The sequence below is a fragment of the Bidens hawaiensis genome, unplaced genomic scaffold (genome assembly GCF_021521415.1).
Source record: "Bidens hawaiensis isolate Kalapana, Puna unplaced genomic scaffold, B.hawaiensis_p1.1 tig00002338_1, whole genome shotgun sequence".
Taxonomy (NCBI): Eukaryota; Viridiplantae; Streptophyta; class Magnoliopsida; order Asterales; family Asteraceae; genus Bidens; species Bidens hawaiensis.
The window spans coordinates 3,290,996-3,309,930 of NW_027491126.1; the positions used below are offsets into that span (position 1 = coordinate 3,290,996).

At 39.2% G+C, this 18,935-nt stretch overlaps 1 protein-coding gene across 1 annotated transcript; it reads left to right on the plus strand.

The window, feature by feature from the left end:
* Window positions 1–224: 224 nt before the first annotated feature.
* Window positions 225–1,697, plus strand: LOC143618723 (uncharacterized). The gene has a single exon (XM_077090817.1). It carries the CDS (start codon window positions 225–227, stop codon window positions 1,695–1,697), a length of 1,473 nt encoding a protein of 490 aa, XP_076946932.1.
* The last annotated feature ends 17,238 nt before the right edge of the window (window positions 1,698–18,935 follow it).

Here is an 18,935-nt window from a genome sequence, read left to right on the forward strand (position 1 = left end):
GTCAGAAAATTAGTAAAATATCATCCAGAAGCGGCGGTTGATTTTTCCAAACCATACCGACCAACGACGTCAACGGGAAAGTCAAAATTTGTGGCAAGAATAGCCGAGGCAGAGCTACTAGAAAATCCAAAAATCCCGCCAACGGTAGGCCAATATGTGGTATCTCAGATCCGGACGATCACTTGCAAACCTTCACGGCCGCGGGGTTAGTATCAGGGTGGACCATGCCGTTATGGTGCCACATCTTTACGCTAACCCTAGTAGGAGCCGCTAGAGCATGGTTTGAAAGGCTGCCAGATGACCAAATCACAAGCTGGGAAGACCTAGCAAAAAATTTCACCCAACAGTTTAGCCAACAACGGCGACACATCAGTGACCCAGCAGACATTCTGAATGTCATTAGAAGAGACAACGAAACGCTTGAAGATTTCATCACTAGATTTAACAAAGAAGACTTGAACATCGGCGGCGTAAGTGAAGAACTTCTGCGAGCAGCCTTTCACCAAAATGTAAAGTGTGACGATCTTATACGTAACCTTACGGGCAGAGATGGCATGCCGCAACGATGGGACGATGTTATGACCGCGGCCAAAAGGTACGCGCGAATGAAAAAAAGTTTGGGAAAAGAACTGGCAAAGAATGACGCCAGAAATGACATTAACAGGGCCCGACAGGGCAAAAGAATGTCCTCCGTATGGTCAAGGTTGAACAGCGAAAGAGAGTCCACATTCGACCCATCCAAAACAAGACAAAAAGGTCAGTCGAATACGCCCCAAATGATTGGATCCAGGTGGACTCCGCTGACAAAAAGTCCAGCACATATAATGTACAACGAAGGGATCCAATTGAAGAAACCAGCACCAGTTAAACAGGGGCCGAGCACATATATGAAAAGTTATTGCGACTTTCATGAACAACATGGCCATACGACGAAGCAATGTATTAACTTGAGAGATGCGATCGAAGAATGTGTCAAAAATGGAAAATTGGATCACCTTGTCAGAAACATACGAGGGAAGTACAGACGCCCACCTCCAAGAGATGGTGGAAAACCAGAGAAAAATATCAAAGATCTACACGCTAATATGATCTCCAGTAATGTTCAAAACAAGAAAAGGAGAACAGAATGGGCGCCGTGGAAAGAAGAACAAGTTATCTTCCCAAGAGTACGAGGAGGGGCGAACAAGAAAGCACCCCTAGTGATCACAGCCGTTTTTGGTAACTACAGGACGCCGCGTTTCTTTGTGGACACAGGAGCAACGTCCAACATCATGTACCGCCAGTGTTTCGACCTGGTAGACGAAGAGGACAAATGTCGATTGACAGCAGTTAACGCCCCAATCATGGGGTTTAACCAAAGTATCGCATACCCGCTGGGACAGCTGACATTCCCAGTCGAGCTAAGTGATGGGCTCCATTCACGAACAGAAGACGTCGACTTCCTAGTAATGGAAACCCCTCACCCACAGTTTGATATAATCTTGGGAAGAGAAGCCATTGGTGATTTCAACACTACCCCGTCAACAGCACACGGGATAGTAGGGGTACCGACCCCGACCGGGATAGCAATGATCCACGCCAACAAGGAGTGTAACATGGCGGAAAGAAAAGCACCGCCACAAAAGATGCTGAAAACTAGTAAGATCAAAGAAGTGGAAAACGGACCCTCAACAAAAAATTCCCAGAGCAAAGCATAACCATTGGCCCAACCATCTCAGAAGGAACGTACGCGGCGCTCAAAAGCTTATTACTCAAAAATGTTGATATTTTCGCTTGGACCCCAGCGGACATGACGGGAGTCCCAAGAAGCAAAGCGGAACATGAGTTGAAAGATAACCCAAATTTCATCCCAGTGGTGCAAAAGCGAAGAAAGATGGGGCCAGAGCAGGCAAAAGCCTGTGATGAGCAAGTCCAACAATTAATCGATGCAGGTATAATCCGAGAATTCAGTACCAAACTTGGGTGGCAAACCCATTAATGGTACCCAAGGCAAATGGCCAATGGCGCATGTGTATTGACTTCAAAGATCTCAACAAGACGTGCCCAAAAGATTGTTACCCTTTGCCAGAGATCGATCTTAAAGTTGACGCACTGGTACCCTTTCAGTTCAAATGCTTTCTATACGCTTACAAAGGGTATCATCAAATCCACATGGCGACAAGAGACCAAGACAAAACGACGTTCAGAACGAACAGCGGAACATATTGTTATAAAATGATGCCATTTGGCCTCAAGAACGCCGGGTCTACTTACTAGAGGTTGATGGACAAAGAATTCAAACCTCAAATTGGAAGAAATTTGGAAGTCTACATGGATGATCTCGTCATCAAAAGCAGGACAGAAGGAACCATGTTGAAAGATATCGAGGAGACCTTCCAAACTCTAAGGTCGATAAGCATGAAGCTTAACCCAGGAAAATGCTCCTTTGGCATGGAAGAAGGAAAATTCCTGGGAGTAATCGTGATGAACGGCGGTTTCAAAGCCAACCCAGAAAAATTGGAAGCCGTGCGGAAAATGCCGTCGCCGAAATCGGTCAAACAGGTGCAAACGTTCAACGGTCGATTAGTCGCGCTGAATAGATTTTTGTCTAGTCATGCTGAAAAATCATTCCCGTTCGTTTCAACCTTGAGAAATTGCCTCAAGAAGTCTCAATTCCGATGGACGAAAGAAGCGGAAGCAGCGTTCCAAGAAATCAAGACACGACTGGAAGAGTTGCCAACACTCACAGCCCCCAAAGCTGGAGAACCGTTAATAGTATACTTAGCAGCATCAGAAAACACAGTCAGCGCAGTCTTGATGGTGGAAAGAAATGGTGTTCAAACGCCCATTTATTATATAAACCGCACCCTGGCAGACGCAGAAACAAGATACTCCACCTTGGAAAAGTTAGTCTTATCCTTGGTCCAGACAGCACGACGTTTGAGAAGATACTTTCAGAGCCATCCAATACATGTTCTCACCAACTTTCGCTTACAAAATGTACTAAGCAAGCCAGAATTGTCTGGGAGGCTTGCTAAGTGAGCGATAGAATTGGGAGAATATGCCATCGAATACAAACCAAGGCCAGCAATCAAAGGCCAGGTCTTGGCTGATTTCATCGCAGAAATCCCTCAAGGAAAGGAGGAAGAATGAAAAAGAGAAATCGAAACCCCTGTGGACCAAAAGAAGGATGAAATCTGGACGATGTTCACAGACGGAGCTTCCAATGATGAAGGCGCTGGAGCGGGCCTAAAGATAACCAACCCAGAAGGGCAACACTTTACGTACGCATTACGCCTAGAATTCAAAAGCACAAACAATGAGGCGGAGTACGAAGCATTACTGGCAGGGTTGAGAATTGCTAGAAAGCTAGGGGCCCGCCATTTGGAAGCACATGTAGACTCCATGTTAGTGGCAAACCAAATTCAAGGATCGTACGATGCGAAGGACGATAAGATGGCATCATACCTAGCGCAAGCTAAGGCACTAATGGCAACTTTTGCCACATGCAAGGTCAAACACATCAATAGAAGTGAGAATAAACAGGCTGACGCCTTAAGCAAACTTGCATCTGTTGGGTTCGAGCACCTCGCAAAAGACGTCCGCATCGAAGTCCTAGCTACGCCGTCAATAATGAACAAAGAAGTTATGGTTTGTTCAGAAGCAAAATTACAAGCGCCAACTACAAAAGTATTACAACGCCAAAGTGAAAATACGCGAGTTCAATATCGGAGATTACATCCTTCGCAACAACGACGCATCAAGAGCACAACCACAAGGCAAACTAGCGCCATCTTGGGAAGGCCCATACCAGATCAAGGAGGTATTAGGCGCCTACACTCTGATGCATCTCGATGGCTTAGCGATTCCTAGAACATGGAACGCAGCACAATTGCGAAGGTGTTATATGTAAATCGATTCCAATTGTAAAAACAGGCCAAGGGTCAAACTTGAATGGAAACGATACTCCGCATTTCACAAAACAAACTTTTTTCATTCATAGAAAAATTTACAAGCGAGCACTTACGCCCGCGCACAACAATAAAAAAAAAGAATAAAAATATAAAGAAGACAAAATAAAAAACCTAATCTACATCGTTGATACTCTTCCCAGAGTCAACGATAGCGTTATCTTCTTGACCGCCAGCAGGAGCGGCGGAAGGTCCAGCTTGCGAAGGCTCGAGCAAATTCCTCAACAGCTGCACGCCATTATCTTCCTTAGCATACTGAGCAACTTGGGAAAGAATAGGAAACGTAAGAGAATCATATTCCATCTCAGCAACTACATACTCCTTTTCCACGTCAATGGCGTGAAGAGCGTAGGCCTCAAGTGGGAGGTTGTCACGCATATGCGTGATAGCATCCTCAAATCCAGCCTTGTGACCAAGCTGTTGGGAAGCATTAACAAGGGTTCCAACGCAACGCGTCAAATCATCATCGCTAATGTTGCGTTGAGCAACCTGCAAAAAAAACGAAGAAAAAACCATCAAAAAAAGGAACAAGAAAGGAAGCAAAATAGCGGAGGAATACCTTGCAAATAGCATGCTTCAACAATCAATCGCGGTCGGCAGCAGCAGCAGCACGCTCAGAAGCCAAAACTTTAATAGTCTCTTCATTGGAAACCAGCGTGTCAGCTAACTTACCTGCATCCGCCTTCCTCACCGCGGCTTCCGTCTCCAATTCTTCAATACACTTGCGAAGATCAGCGTTTTCATTCTCGAGTCGAGCGAAAGCCTCCCTGGAAGCAACAGCGCGGCTGCGTGCGTCCGCAAGATTAGCGTTAGACTTCTTACACGCAGCCTCAAACTCCTTATAGCGGGTGGCGCGGTCGCAGACAGACTCCGCCAGGTCTGCCTCAGCCTTAGCCAATTTCGCTTCAGCATCGCTTAAAGCTTGGCGATGATCAGACTATTCTTTACCCGCTTTCCAGGCGCCGGCCTCAGCATCTTTCACCAATTGTTCCATCTCACTCATGCGAACACCGGCATCAATTTTGTCCTCATGAAGGGCACGGTTCTCGCGCAGCAACTCCGCAAAACAAGAGAACGCTTGGACTTGGTGAAAAGGCGTCGAAGTACAAACTACCCCGGGGCTGGATTTTACGAGCAATGCGCTCACCAGGAGGAACCGCATACTACAAAAATTCAGAGCAAGTGGCAGCATCCTCAAAATTGGCGCCACAGTTAACCTTCCACCGAGGGCGAAAAACTTGGCTTGCCTCCATGGAGTCGCGGGGGTCCATATCCACATCTAGCACACCCCCACTCAAGCATCCACTCAACCCGCCACTGCTACTGCCTTGGATTTCGAAAAATTTACCCTGCACCGTCGCACCAAGACGAAAGGGAGGCAGCGACACAGCTTCATCACCATCAAGAATCAAAGTCTTGTCTGGTTAGGACTGTCTTGATTTCAAAAAATCAGCAACAGAGAAGCCCGCTGATTCAAGACTAACCTTAGGCAATTCGTCCACAATCGCCTTCATCGGTTGCACAGACGAAGCAGGTAGTGCGACAACGGGAATTGACCCAGTTGGCGCACGAACAGTCGTCACAATAGTTTCGGCCTCAGACGGGCCAACCACACCCGCCATCATCGGCAAACTCAACATCTGTACAGTAGGCCCAGCCTCAGACAAGCTGCCAACACTTGTCATCATCGGCAGACTGGCAAAAGGAGCCGCTAGAGAAGATTCAACGCCAGAAGTGGCGGAAAAAACAGTCGATGAAGAAATCGCCAGCACGCCTGAAATGAGAAAACGACTTTAGAAAAGGTCAAGCTCAGACAAAAGAAAGAATAGAAAAAATTATACCTGACGATTTGACAAGACCACGCTTGACAAACCCGCCAAGACGAGGTTTCTTGACGGCGCGGAGCATCTCTTCATCATCTTCATTAATCACAGGGGTGGGACCCAAATGGTGTGGAACAGTGAACGCCCCACCCGCTGAAGAAGAAGAAGAAGAGGAGGAAGATGAACCGGTAGATACGAAATTCGTATCCACAACGGTTCCAGAAGCTGCAGCTGCAGAAATCACATTAGTCGCCACCAAAATTGGAGTGGCAACCGTTGTGGTTAGCGCAGACACAACAACCACAGGCTGTGAAGATGTTGGCGAGGAGAAGCCAACAGAAACCTGTGCGGAGGTGGTTGGGGAAGACGCCGTGCTGGTACTCAAACCAAGTGCCTCAAGCAATGAAGCAGAAGAAGACACCGGAGCCCCAAAGGGAACGGTTGAGATCATGATGACATCGTCATCATCATCCACGGTGTCTCTTGCGGCGGCGTATATCGGAGACGCAACCGTCTCCCCACCACTGCGTTGTGCCCCCTACCACTGCACTTAGGAAGGCGCACAACGTTAGATCGTCTACCTGAAAAGGAGAATGAAACGTTAGCAAAATAAGCAAAGTAAAGTGATTAAAGTAGCTGAACTTACCACTCTGAAGGGTAACAGAGCTAGGAGGTGGCATCGGCCGCAAGGCAGATGATTGCCCCGTAGGAAGAGGAAACACAAAGTTTCGAGCGGTCCGAGTAAGGATCGGCTCCTCACGGGGACCTAACTCCCTTCGCCCTAACATCTTAACGCCCTTAGGCGCAGGTTGCAGGAGGAGCATGCGGTCGTCCACCTCTGAAGAGAAACAAGTTAGGATACTACTAAATAGAATATACATCAGAGCAAAAGCAAAGAAAACACTAACCTTGACCGCCATTAAGAATGACCGGTACAAAAGCCGCATCATCCCAGATCCGACTCATGCCGAATAACACCAACGCGCGCTCCGAATAATGACGGAGCGGAGACAGGCTAGCCTGCAAAGTGGCGAACCAGTCCAAACCGGTATAAGGAGCCATTTTCGGCTCATGATGCTCCTTTACATCCGTGAAGAACATGGGATGCGGCACCACACGAGCAGACACGTAGAAGAACACACTCTTCCACTCATGCAAACTGGGTGGCACATCTAAGGCAATAGCCTTTGCACCAGGGCGGGTATGCAAGTTATACCATCCCTGGGAGAAATGCCACCGGTAAAAAGCTGATAACCTATCAGCCGTCGGAGTAATGCCGAGGCAATGACAGGTATATTCGAAATGGCGAAGGCGAGCCATTCCGAACGGATGAATCTGGCTGAGATGCAGCCCAAAAACACCCAGAACATCCACCAAAAACCGGGTAAGGGGCAAACGGAGATTGCCCAAAAAGAAATACTCCCGGTACACGGCAATCTTGCCGATAGGAGCCTCTCGAGCAGTCCTACCGGGGGCAGGCAGTTCAGGCTCATACTCAGGGCCAAGTTTATACACCCTGACAATATCGTTGAAGTCCTCGGCAGACATGCGACAACCGACGAACTCCATGGAATTATTCTTCTTAGTCATCGAGGTTTGGGAAGACTCAGCCATAAAATAAAGAAGGATCTAGAGAAAGAAAATGGGAGATAAAGAAAACGGTGAGAAATGGTGCTTAAAACGGTGTAACCTCCCCCTATTTATACTAATTGCAATTAATGAGGGACGGGGATACAAAAGGGATAATTAACACGTGGCCCAATCAGAAAGCATCACGATAGTAGGGTGGCAGAGGATATGTGTTACAGTTGGGCGCGTCACCAGGATTCTCGCCCACTCGCCTGACCCAAGCAGAAAGTCTGCATGGCAGAGCAACCGTCGTCAAACTGTCACGTCCAGCAGTCGTTTCACTGACATGCATTTAATTCACTCTTCCACGCCACATTACACGTCATCCATATAAAGGGAAACATAAAAGATAAGTGTTGGCAAAAATATGCGCCTTCATGGGATGATTTCAGATAAATCACCCGCCAAAATAGGCATTATCATGGGATGATTTCAGATAAATCACCCGCCAAAATAGGCGCCATCATGGGATGATTTAAGATAAATCACCCGCCAAAATAGGCGCCATCATGGGATGATTTAAGATAAATCACCCGCCAAAATAGGCGCCATTATGGGATGATTTAAGATAAATCACCCGCCAAAATAGGCACCATCATGGGATGATTTAAGATAAATCACCCGCCAAAAATAGGCTTCAACATGGGATGATTTAAGATAAATCACCCGCCAAAGTAGGCGCCATCATGGGATGATTTCAGATAAATCACCCGCCGAAATAGACACCATCATGGGATGATTTAAGATAAATCACACGCCAAAATAGGCGCCATCATGGGATGATTTCATATAAATCACCCGCCAAAATAGGCGCCATCATGGGATGATTAAAAATTAATCAACCGCCAAAATAGGCACCATCATGGGATGATTTAAGATAAATCACCCGCCAAAAATAGGCTTCAACATGGGATGATTTAAGATAAATCACCCGCCAAAGTAGGCTACGTCATGGGATGATTTAACATAAATCACTCGCCAAAATAAGCTACGAAACGGGATGGCTTAACATGAATCAACCACTAACCAGCGGTTACGATTAAGGAAGTCACCCGCCAAATATGTGGAATTACCCACAAAAATAAACCAAACCAACAAGGGAAAGCAGTGACAACCAAAAGTCCATGATAAGTCCACGGCCCCCACTTCTTGAAAGAAGGGCGACTATAGACTAGGGGGACTTGTAGAGGTAGGGTATGAAACCCACCATTTGACAAAGTATAAAACTAATTGCATACGCTTGGCGGAACACTAGGCGCCAGGAAATTACTAACGCCGGGCGTAGTGAATGGCGCGAAGAGTGTAGTCCAATATAACCTTTTCCTGACACCTCGGGAATGGTAATGCAAAAGTCCCACCAGCAAAGATGGTGACCCACATAGGGATAAACGCCAAACCAATGGGGATAGGACAACACATAAAGGACGGTACGAACAGTACAATCACGTCCTTGTCAAAAAGCTATGATGCCCACCAACTTCCACCAACCACCACGACCGCACGAGTGGGGAATAGTATTGGTGAAAAACCTGACAAGGTGGTTGGCCACACTCTCTCTCCTACGGCTATAAATACCGCTAAACCTTCAAATGGTAAAGGATATACTTTCTTCTGCTATCACTATCAAATTATATTACCTTGTACTATCAAGTACTGATTCTCACGTTGGAGGGTGGTTACGAGAGAATCACCCCCCATTCCTCGTAGCAAGCTCACGGTGTTCTGTTTTGCAGGTTACACTTGTCTGCGCCAAGAAGGTTTTATAACCCATCGTGTAGAATACTCATCCATTACCCTCGGACTAACGTGTTAGACCTTGAGGGGTGGATCCTTGTTTCTTCAGGTAGTGTGACAATACATCATCTATTTAACCTTCTTTCTAACTTAATTAATCATTTAAACACTTGATAACAATGCATGTAGCTTTTGTTGTACACTTATACAGAGGCATCAAAACGTTGCTATGAAAATCAAGTTTGAACAAGCAATTTATGTAGCTACTGTTCAACAACGCTCAGTTTCTGAGCCGATTGCCTTTAAAACCATGGGTATCATTCTTATATTTAGTGTTTAGATGTAACTTTAGTTGTTTATACTTTTTCTTAAATTCTGAGAATCTTTTGAATTGGAGTCAGATATAATTCAGAGCCAAAATTAAACTTGGATATTTGAAAGTTAGTTGTTGTTTGTTTGTTAGGATGATGTTTTATCCTTATGAGCATGTTAACTGCAAATGCTGAGATCTGGGCTACTACTGCGCATTAAAGTTGAATGTCTGCAAATGGGAGGTAAGCGACATTACATTATAAATTTAAACTAAAAAGATTTAGTAAACAAATTATTTGAAGGTTTACAAAAGTGGCTCACATAATGACCAACCACATGAATATAAGCACACAAAAAAGTATTCAAGTGGGATGTGATTTATGACCTTTTTTTGATAAACAAACCTCTAATCAACATAGAGTATTTTAAAACACGATTATTTCTTTCATCTAATAATCCTCCTCCATTAGACAATCAGTGTTGTATGTTGACTTTAAATGGATAGTAGTAATATTGCAACTTTAGGTGTGTTGCATCATCTAGAATACGCACAAGAATTAATGAATCTTTAACTTTAGGTGCCTGTTGTTGCATCAACTAGAGGGTTGGTATACATGGTGAAAGGAGGCTATAGATTTCAAATAGATGTGCTTAACATTGACGTAATTATATTATGTTTTTATAGATAGTTCACTTAGTTATTTTTGCATTCATTACTTTGTTTAATAAAACTGTTTTTGCAGTGCCAAACAGATGATCCAGTAGATGTAATGGCAATTAAAACGACTACTATAAGGACGTTTGCGTTTTGTGGTGCTCTAGCATTTTCAGAGATGATTCAAAACTATATGGCTAAAACATATTTTGGAAGGTTAGTATCTTTTCAAATGAAAGGTTGGTATCTCTTCAAATAAAACTCTAAATAATAATACATATAGTTATGTATTCACTGTGTCTATTTTAGTCAAAAACCAGCAAAGAAGTGGGGGATGTAAAAGGTATTGAGCCTTGAGCCAAGGGTGAAGTGATAGATGGCTCCTCAAGCCAAGAAAAATGTGGCTACACCTTAATTAAGCTAAGACTTTTGCATGATTTAAAACATAAAAACAATAATGGTATCCATGCATGTATGCTATGCTAACCCTACACGTATATGACGGAGGTTTCATGTTTACTTTCATTTACTACAAACATGATATGGTGTATTGATTTTAGTCATAAAGATATATTTTTAGGAACTTTTTTATATCCTAAATAGAACAAAGTTACTGCATGTTTTAGGTTGATATTTATGGTGTTTGACTGCGACAAGGATGTCTGACACCAAATCTTGTGAAAGTACTTAATTTTAAGTTTACAACATTACATTTTACACTTCAAGTATGACTTTTAAACCAACCATAACATTTAGTGTGGTATTATGATGTTTTATGAAGATTTTCAACATTTTAATTAACCCACCCATAATTTAATTACATGTAGATTTACATAGAGGATTGTGTATTGAAGAGTGGGATACCCGTGTAGTACACGTACATTTGTGTACTTTCATAAAGAAATAAAAATAAGTTGTAATCAATCGAAACAACATGATAGTACAAACCCCCGCAATACACGCCAGATAAATAACGAAGAAACTAATTTGTAAGATCAAAATCTAAGCAAACTTCCATACAAAAAAGAAAATTAAAATCAACCGGATAAATTAACAATAATTGAAACAAGTCGTCTAAACCATGCTTGCATATTGAAAATTAAATTAAATTCAACGGAAATAAATATAATGAACATAGTTTATTGATTTAAGTAACCTTTAAATTTAAGACAAAATCTATAGTTTAAAGTTTGTGTTAATGTTAAAATTTAAATACAACATAACCGAAAATTTATATTCACAATAATATAAAAAAATATAAATAAACTCGCATAACATGCCGGCTAAAAGCTAGTGTGTGTGTGTGTGTGTATTACTGGCACTAGCGATGTGTTCCGGAGTTCAATTAAGGAGAGAAAGGAATGGAATGAAAAGTTTTCATTTCTTTATTTTCTTTTATTTCACCTTTCTCTTTTCCTTTCATTTCTTTCCAATTTGGAAGGAAAATTTTTCCTTCTATTTTCTTCTTTCTTTCCTATCTTTTCTTTTCCTTTCTCATTTTAAATGAATCTATGAAACACAACAAAGTGATTTTCCTTTCCTTTTTTTCCAACAAAAACTCAGGAACACAACTCCTTTTTTATTTTCTTTCCTTTCTTCGTGTAATTGAGACTCCGGAACACAGCGCTACGACAATCATACGCTGCTCCTCGTTCGATGACATCTCTTCAATTCAATTTAGAATTTAGGGTTTCTTTGTTTGTTAGGATTGATTATTGGTTATAAAGGGGGCAGATCGTATGGCGGTTGCTGTTTTATATTTTGAGTTATCCTTGTGCAATTATGTGACATATATTTATAATCATGACCTTCGACCTTGATATGATATTCAAGAACCTGGAATCACATCACTGAGATTACATACTCGCTCTTGACCAACACGTGACTTAATTAACAATAGACAACTCGGTCAGGTAAGTTCAAACTGTAGTACATGATAACAAACGTCCACAACTCTAGGACGTGTTTGAGATGTTAAATCATGAATACATGATCATGATTTAACCCCCGCAACAAGAGCTCGAAGCCTCATAGGGTAATTCAAAATGATCACCAACAGATGGGCGATTTTTCAAAAATCCCATGCAAACGTACGTACCTATGGTTTTGATACACAAATCCCGTTATCACCAGGCCAGGTTTTTAGGTAGTGCAATCCGCGCAATGGCACGAGACCCAAAGGTTTTTTTTTCGGCATTCCGCCGATGGTTTAGTCTACCGGTGAATATGTGATATGCAGAAGTAATATATATTTAATATTTTAGGTTTGATAGGCTTTTTTTAGACCCAGCATGTTCGATACCAAAGACCAGTGTAGACATTTTATATACTCTCTTTTTTATTATTACATGTCTTTTCTCTTTTTATTTAGAAGAGTATATTATTTTTCTTTATTTTAAAGTTTAAATTTATATATAATATGTTTATTGTTAAGTATATATGAAAGTGATTTTAATTTGATTTAAAAGTTATTATATATTATTTACTTTAGGTTTTATTATTTTTCATAATTGTATACCATATATCTTATATTATTTTTACATATAGATTATTTTTTTCAAAGATACATTGGTTAACAAAAGAAAATGCATTAGGTGTTAAAACTTGATGAAATATATTGAATATAACATACCTATTCAATAAGAGAAGAAAGAGTTTAAATTGTTAGATGTAGCAATTATTGGTAACTCAGCCTTGCATATATCAATTATTGATGTACTGAAGAGGCTAAGTCACCCGATTTGCCTACGGCCAGATGGTGGTGGTGGATAGATTTAAGGAGAAGGAAGGAAGGGGGTTATGTAAACCCTACAAATTGTTGAGTATCAATACCTAGGTATGGTAGGCGACGTTGTATCAGATTGGTTAGGGTTTTAGGATTGAAGGAAGGAGATGACAGAGCACTGATGGTTTGTAGTTTTGGTACCCATAGATGTTATGACCCGTGTAAAGCTTAAACGGGTCAAACTGGGTTAAATCAATACTATTTATGAATTACTTTTTGTATACCTATAATTATTTTATATACTTTTTTCTATTATAATATTATGTATAAAACAGTATATGTTATTTACTTATTTTTATATATTTTTATAACAAAATATATATATTAACTAATAATTATTAAATATATATTTTAAAAAATAATATAAATGATAGGTTCGATTAGGCTCACGAGCCAGATCAATGGGCTCGTTTATTAAACGAGCTTACTTTTAGGCTCAAGTTCGGGCTCAGGCTCGATCGAGTTTTGTAACGAGCCGATCTAGAGTAGCTCGGATAGTTTGCACCCCTAGACGTGAAGTTGTTGGTAAAAAATAAGTAAAAAGTATTATATACCTGAAACGTTTGTACATATGTGTATAATGTGTAGGTATTATTTACTCGAAACTGTTATACACATGTGTATAATTGATGTGGGCCCAAGTATTGAAGACCGGGCTATTATGTTTATGGAGGCCCAAGATCGCGCTACAAAAGGTGGCCCACGAAAACGGGCATAACTTGGCCCACGAAGCCCCGTTCAGGCCCATTACCAGTCAAATCGAAGCTTGAGACGAGGAGCACGTTATGGCAAACAAATTTTAACTTTCAAGCCTTCGGCGGTTTGGCCCTGTTCGAAGCCCAAAAACGTCTTCTAAATAAAGTTATGGACATTTTTATGTTTTTCAACACTTTTTATGTTTTTGTTTTTGGGTTTGTGTTTGGCCCGTGGTTTTTTTAGGCCCAACTCGTATTAGAACATCTATTTATATCCAGTATGTGTAGATGGAAAATGCAGACTTGAATAATATTAACTTTCACTTTTCTCTTCATTTTCCCTTGACCTTTGGGTGGGATTTGGGAGTTTTGAAGTTCATCACGGGTATTCACTGAATCAATGTGATTCGTTCGTCGTTTTTGTTTATACCACTGCATCAATAATGTATAGGTATTATAATTTTCCAAGCTTGAAGAAATTCAAATTTAAAAAAAAAAATTCCTCAACAATGATGATACTTTTACTGGACATGATTTAAATACATATATGTATAACACTGAACATACTTTTAACGGAATTGATTTAAGAAACTATGTTGACCAAGCTTTTCCTTCTAATTGTGATTATACATGTATATACAATATGATAATACATATATGCATAATCACTTTAAGCCAATATGTTGAACCAACTTTTCCTTTTAATTGTAATTATACATATATTTACAATGTGGTAATACATATATGTATAGTTAGTGAAAAATGTTGCAGTTACATGCATGTTTTTAATTGTGTTCATACTTTTACTGTATATGATTTAAATAACAATGTTGTCAAGCTTTGCCTTTTAATTGTAATTATACGTATATGTATAATCAGTGTAAAAACCTCGTAGTTACATGTTTTAAGTTGAATGGTACATATATTTATAGTAAGTGTATGTTCATAATATGTTAAATTAGAATATATGTATAATATAGGGGTTTTAAATTAAGCTTGCGGGAATCTTGCATATGAAAGTAGTTAAACGACGCAATGCATGCACTTGTGAAGAAATATGAAATTGCCCTACGGATATCTAAATCAAACATCCACGGTGACAGAGTTCTTAAGGAAGCAAAACGAGTTGCAACAAACTAAGACGAAACATTATTGAAGAAAATGAAACTTGGGTTCTATACTTATATTACTAAGGAAAATTTATCTTTGTGTTTTGACCTCTTATTATCTTGATGGAACAATTTACCAATGAATGTTGATTGTGAATTTTTGTTTGCAATCTCCTTTGGATACATATGTTTATAATTTACTAACGTAGGTTGTGTTATTAGAATTAAAAAGACGTGTGTAAAATTTCATGTAAAATAAAAAAAGATTGAATATAATTAAAGTTTTTAAGCAATAATATAGGTTGGTGTAACGAAAAAAAAACACTAAGAAAAAGCGAAAGAGAATCGCTTAAAGTGGGAGTCGAAGTTGAGCGTTTAGCACTCTTGAAACCTACTTATGTCTTTTATAGATTTATTAGTTGTCAAATGTATAGTTTTCTAAATTTCATAACATTCAAAACAATAAACTATTAATTCTATTCAAAACAAATACTAATAAATAAATAAAAAATAGTTCCTAAGTTGAATATAGCAATTGCAAACCAATACTAACGTCTAAGTTGAATATCAGTATAAAACATTATTTGACAAAACAATATAAACTGAAAAACCATATTTTAAATGAAGTCATTCACATATTCTTCAATATCCTCATAATTTTTTTTTTCCAATTTCTTTCATCATTCGTTTCTGGCTCTCTTTTACATATTTTTTGTTTATCTCCTCGTACGTTGTTTCCCGTTTTCTTTCCTTGGTACTTGGTGAGTAACAAGATAAGTATGCATTTCATTCACTTCCTCTCTAGTTACAATGTAGCACAAAAGCAATCTATACTACCAACATTATTGTTACACAATTATCAATGTGAAAATACATATATGTACAATTAAATAAGTGATATTACACATATGTATAGTATTATTGTACATCTATGTATAATCTATATAAATACCTTGTTCATATACGCTTTAAGTAGTAATGGTATATATATGAATAGGTAGTAATGAATCAAACATATATATGATCACCGGATATATTGCATTAGAATATACATATATCTATAAAATGGTATAATATTATACATATATTTAATATTCTATTATACATATATGTACAATATGTGCAAATACCTTGTATAATAATATAATGAAGATGAAAGGATGGTGGGTTTAAGATGAAGATGAGCCTAAGGTCCATGGGCTTAGGGAGTATAAATACTCCTTAAACCCTAAAATCCTTTCCATCTCCATAATTCTACACCTTAGCATCCACCATAAAAAAACACACACTTAAGCTAAACACTCTCTACTCTATTATATTCAACGATCCGAGACCAACCGAAGGTAAGAAATCATTTATCTCAGCTGACCCAACATATTAGAACCCGACAACGCAGTCCCGTGATGCCGTATGAGCCGTTTGGATCTAGATCTAGCTTTATTCGGGTGTTTAATCAACCAAAAACGAGCTTAAGGACCACCTTAGCTAAGATCTGGACACCACGAAGCTACCTAAGTCATAAACGATCAAACGCCGACCAACCATGGTGGTTAACGGCGGCTGACGACGCCAGAATCGAAGAAAAACCTTAAAAACGCATGAAAAAGGGGTTGACCTGCACTTATACGCCGTATAAGTGTGGACAGCGTATACGTATGTAGCGCATATGTATGACACAGCTGTATAAGTAAAACAAACACACACACATATAGATTAAGAGTTTCAAATTAACATCAGAAAACCCGCACAAAACACCAAATTCGTGCATTTAGTCGCCAAACGGGTCAAAATCATTAGGAAATGTGTAAATTTTATCTCAAACACCCAACAACGGATACTTTTCATCCCAAGAAAAAAAAGAAAAAAAAATTGTTACCAAAGTAAAATTTAACTTTTCATCCAAAAAAGTTAAATTTGTGAACTGTGGTTAGGGCTATGTCACGAATCGGAACCACAAGAACCAGACCGGCACCAACAATGATTGAAAAATAAAACCAAAACCCGATCCTATTATAGTAAACAGGTTCACACTAATTGTTCTTTTCCCGAACCGGTTCGGTTGGTTATGCTATCAAATGGGGATGTACAAATTAAATGTGCCTCGACTATTGAACTAACGAGCCGAATACAATATAGCTCTAATAAGCTCAAGCTCAATATTGTCCGGCCCATTTAGCAAAATAACCAGCCCATTAGATCTAGCACAATTTATTAAGGGAGACTGGGAGAGCAACGGTTTTTATTAATTGCACCATTAGTTTAAAGACTCATCGCATGTAATCTTATTAAATTAATATAAATGTTTATGTTTATGTTATTTATTATCATGTATGTATATAAATAAAGACATAGTAAAATGCACATGCACACAATACTATACTACTAGCTAGTGGAATACAAAGGAAAAATGAATTTGATGTTTCATGGGGTGTTCATAATACTCACAATGTTATCATCATTTAGCATTGCTAATGTTACAACCTCGAACGCCGTTTATATATGGAACATGAGGATGTACGTCCATAACCTCGTTGACGAAGGTATTACGGTTCAAGTCTCTAGTAGAGATGGCGAAGATGATCAAGAAGAACGTGAACTAGTTTTCAATGAAGGGTTTGATTGGAGGTTTGGGGTAACATTCGGCACCTACTACAGAGGCGAGTTTAGGTGGGGATTAAAGTATCAATCCGTCAGTCTTTTTAACTCCAACATTGATTGTCTTAGTGTGCATGTTTTTCGCGTTCAAAGATGTTATTGGTTAGTAAGGCGGGATGGATTTTGGTATAGTAATAGTAATGACACGTTTCCTGATAGTTGGAACAAGGTGTCAAGTTGGCCAACTGAGGAGAACATGTAATCAGTTGCAAAACTAAATAAATAAATAAATAAATATGATATATATTTATATATGTCGGATTCTTTCGATCTATGAGTTCACGGTATTGATTTTTGTTTATGTATGTGTGCTCGATTTGCCTACGCGTTCTTGGTTTGATATACACAATGAAATAACCCGAATATTCTTCTAACCGATTTATCATCCAAAACTATATACATTGTAATCCTAAGAATATTGAAGCTGATATAATTCTATTGCCGATGAGGTAATTAGTATACGGTTAATATTAATGTTATTTTTTTCTGCGCAAGAAAATGGATCCTAAGTTTTCTATTGGCTACTAGATAACGAAAGCGAGAAGGGTAATATTGTAATTTGAACCTTTTTATGTTCTGATTGGAATTAAGCCTTTTTACTGTTTTACCATTCTTGTAGCAACTGAGAACTAAAAGACGTGAAACTCGAGTGGCTGATATAGTGAAAAAAGATGTCATTGAACGGTCAAAAGTCAGTTGACACTGTATATTTTAGAAGTACAGCATATGGAGAAAACAGAATGATAATGAAAACATTGACACAACCGATATACTATTGGCCCGGGATCAAATGACTATGGCTAGGATTTATGTGAGCGTTACGACAATGAAAAACGTTACATAATTAGCATGTAACACGTTAACTGGAATGTAAACTTAGAGAAAGTCAAATTGCTTTAGGCGAGGTTAGTAGGTGCTCATGCTCCATTACTATAAGTATGAATTTTGCTATGTGTTATTGATAATTGGTGAAATTAATGTTATAACATTGACTTGATTAAAATTGACAACTCGTAGGTCTAATTATAGATCACTTCACTTCTTTTAACCCCCCATAGAGTGAGTTTTGAACCATTCGACATCCCCCAAGTTAATGTTCATTAATCATTATTAATGTTGATACTTGATAGTCTATGGGTACTCTTTTAATTCTATTATACGTATGGATAGATAGATTTGTAAATCATTCTTAGGGTATGCTTTTACGTTTGATCATGAATCATCATTTTTAATAAACAAAGTCAAACTCATCATTTTTAGTGAATAGATCAAAATTATAATTTTGGTAAACGGGTCAAACACATCATTTCTAGTAAACGTGTCAAATTAACTAGACTAGTTATAGATAGAGAAAATCATACTATGTGAATACAGTTATCACTCCATTATATATGTTTGATTTTAATTTATTGTATGATCCTTCAAGTACTATAGTAGGTTTCTTGTCTAATTTATTTATTTATTTATATATTTATTCATTCATTCTGTTTCGTGTTGTTTTTGGAATTTTGAGTAATTACACCGGTTAATTCCCTTGTCACAAATAGGTTTATGTTTATTATTAGTAAAGTTGTAACAAACACCTACC

Excerpts from the sequence above, each read along its gene's own strand:
- LOC143618723 (XM_077090817.1), top strand. The coding sequence starts at position 225 with ATGCCGTTATGGTGCCACATCTTTACGCTAACCCTAGTAGGAGCCGCT.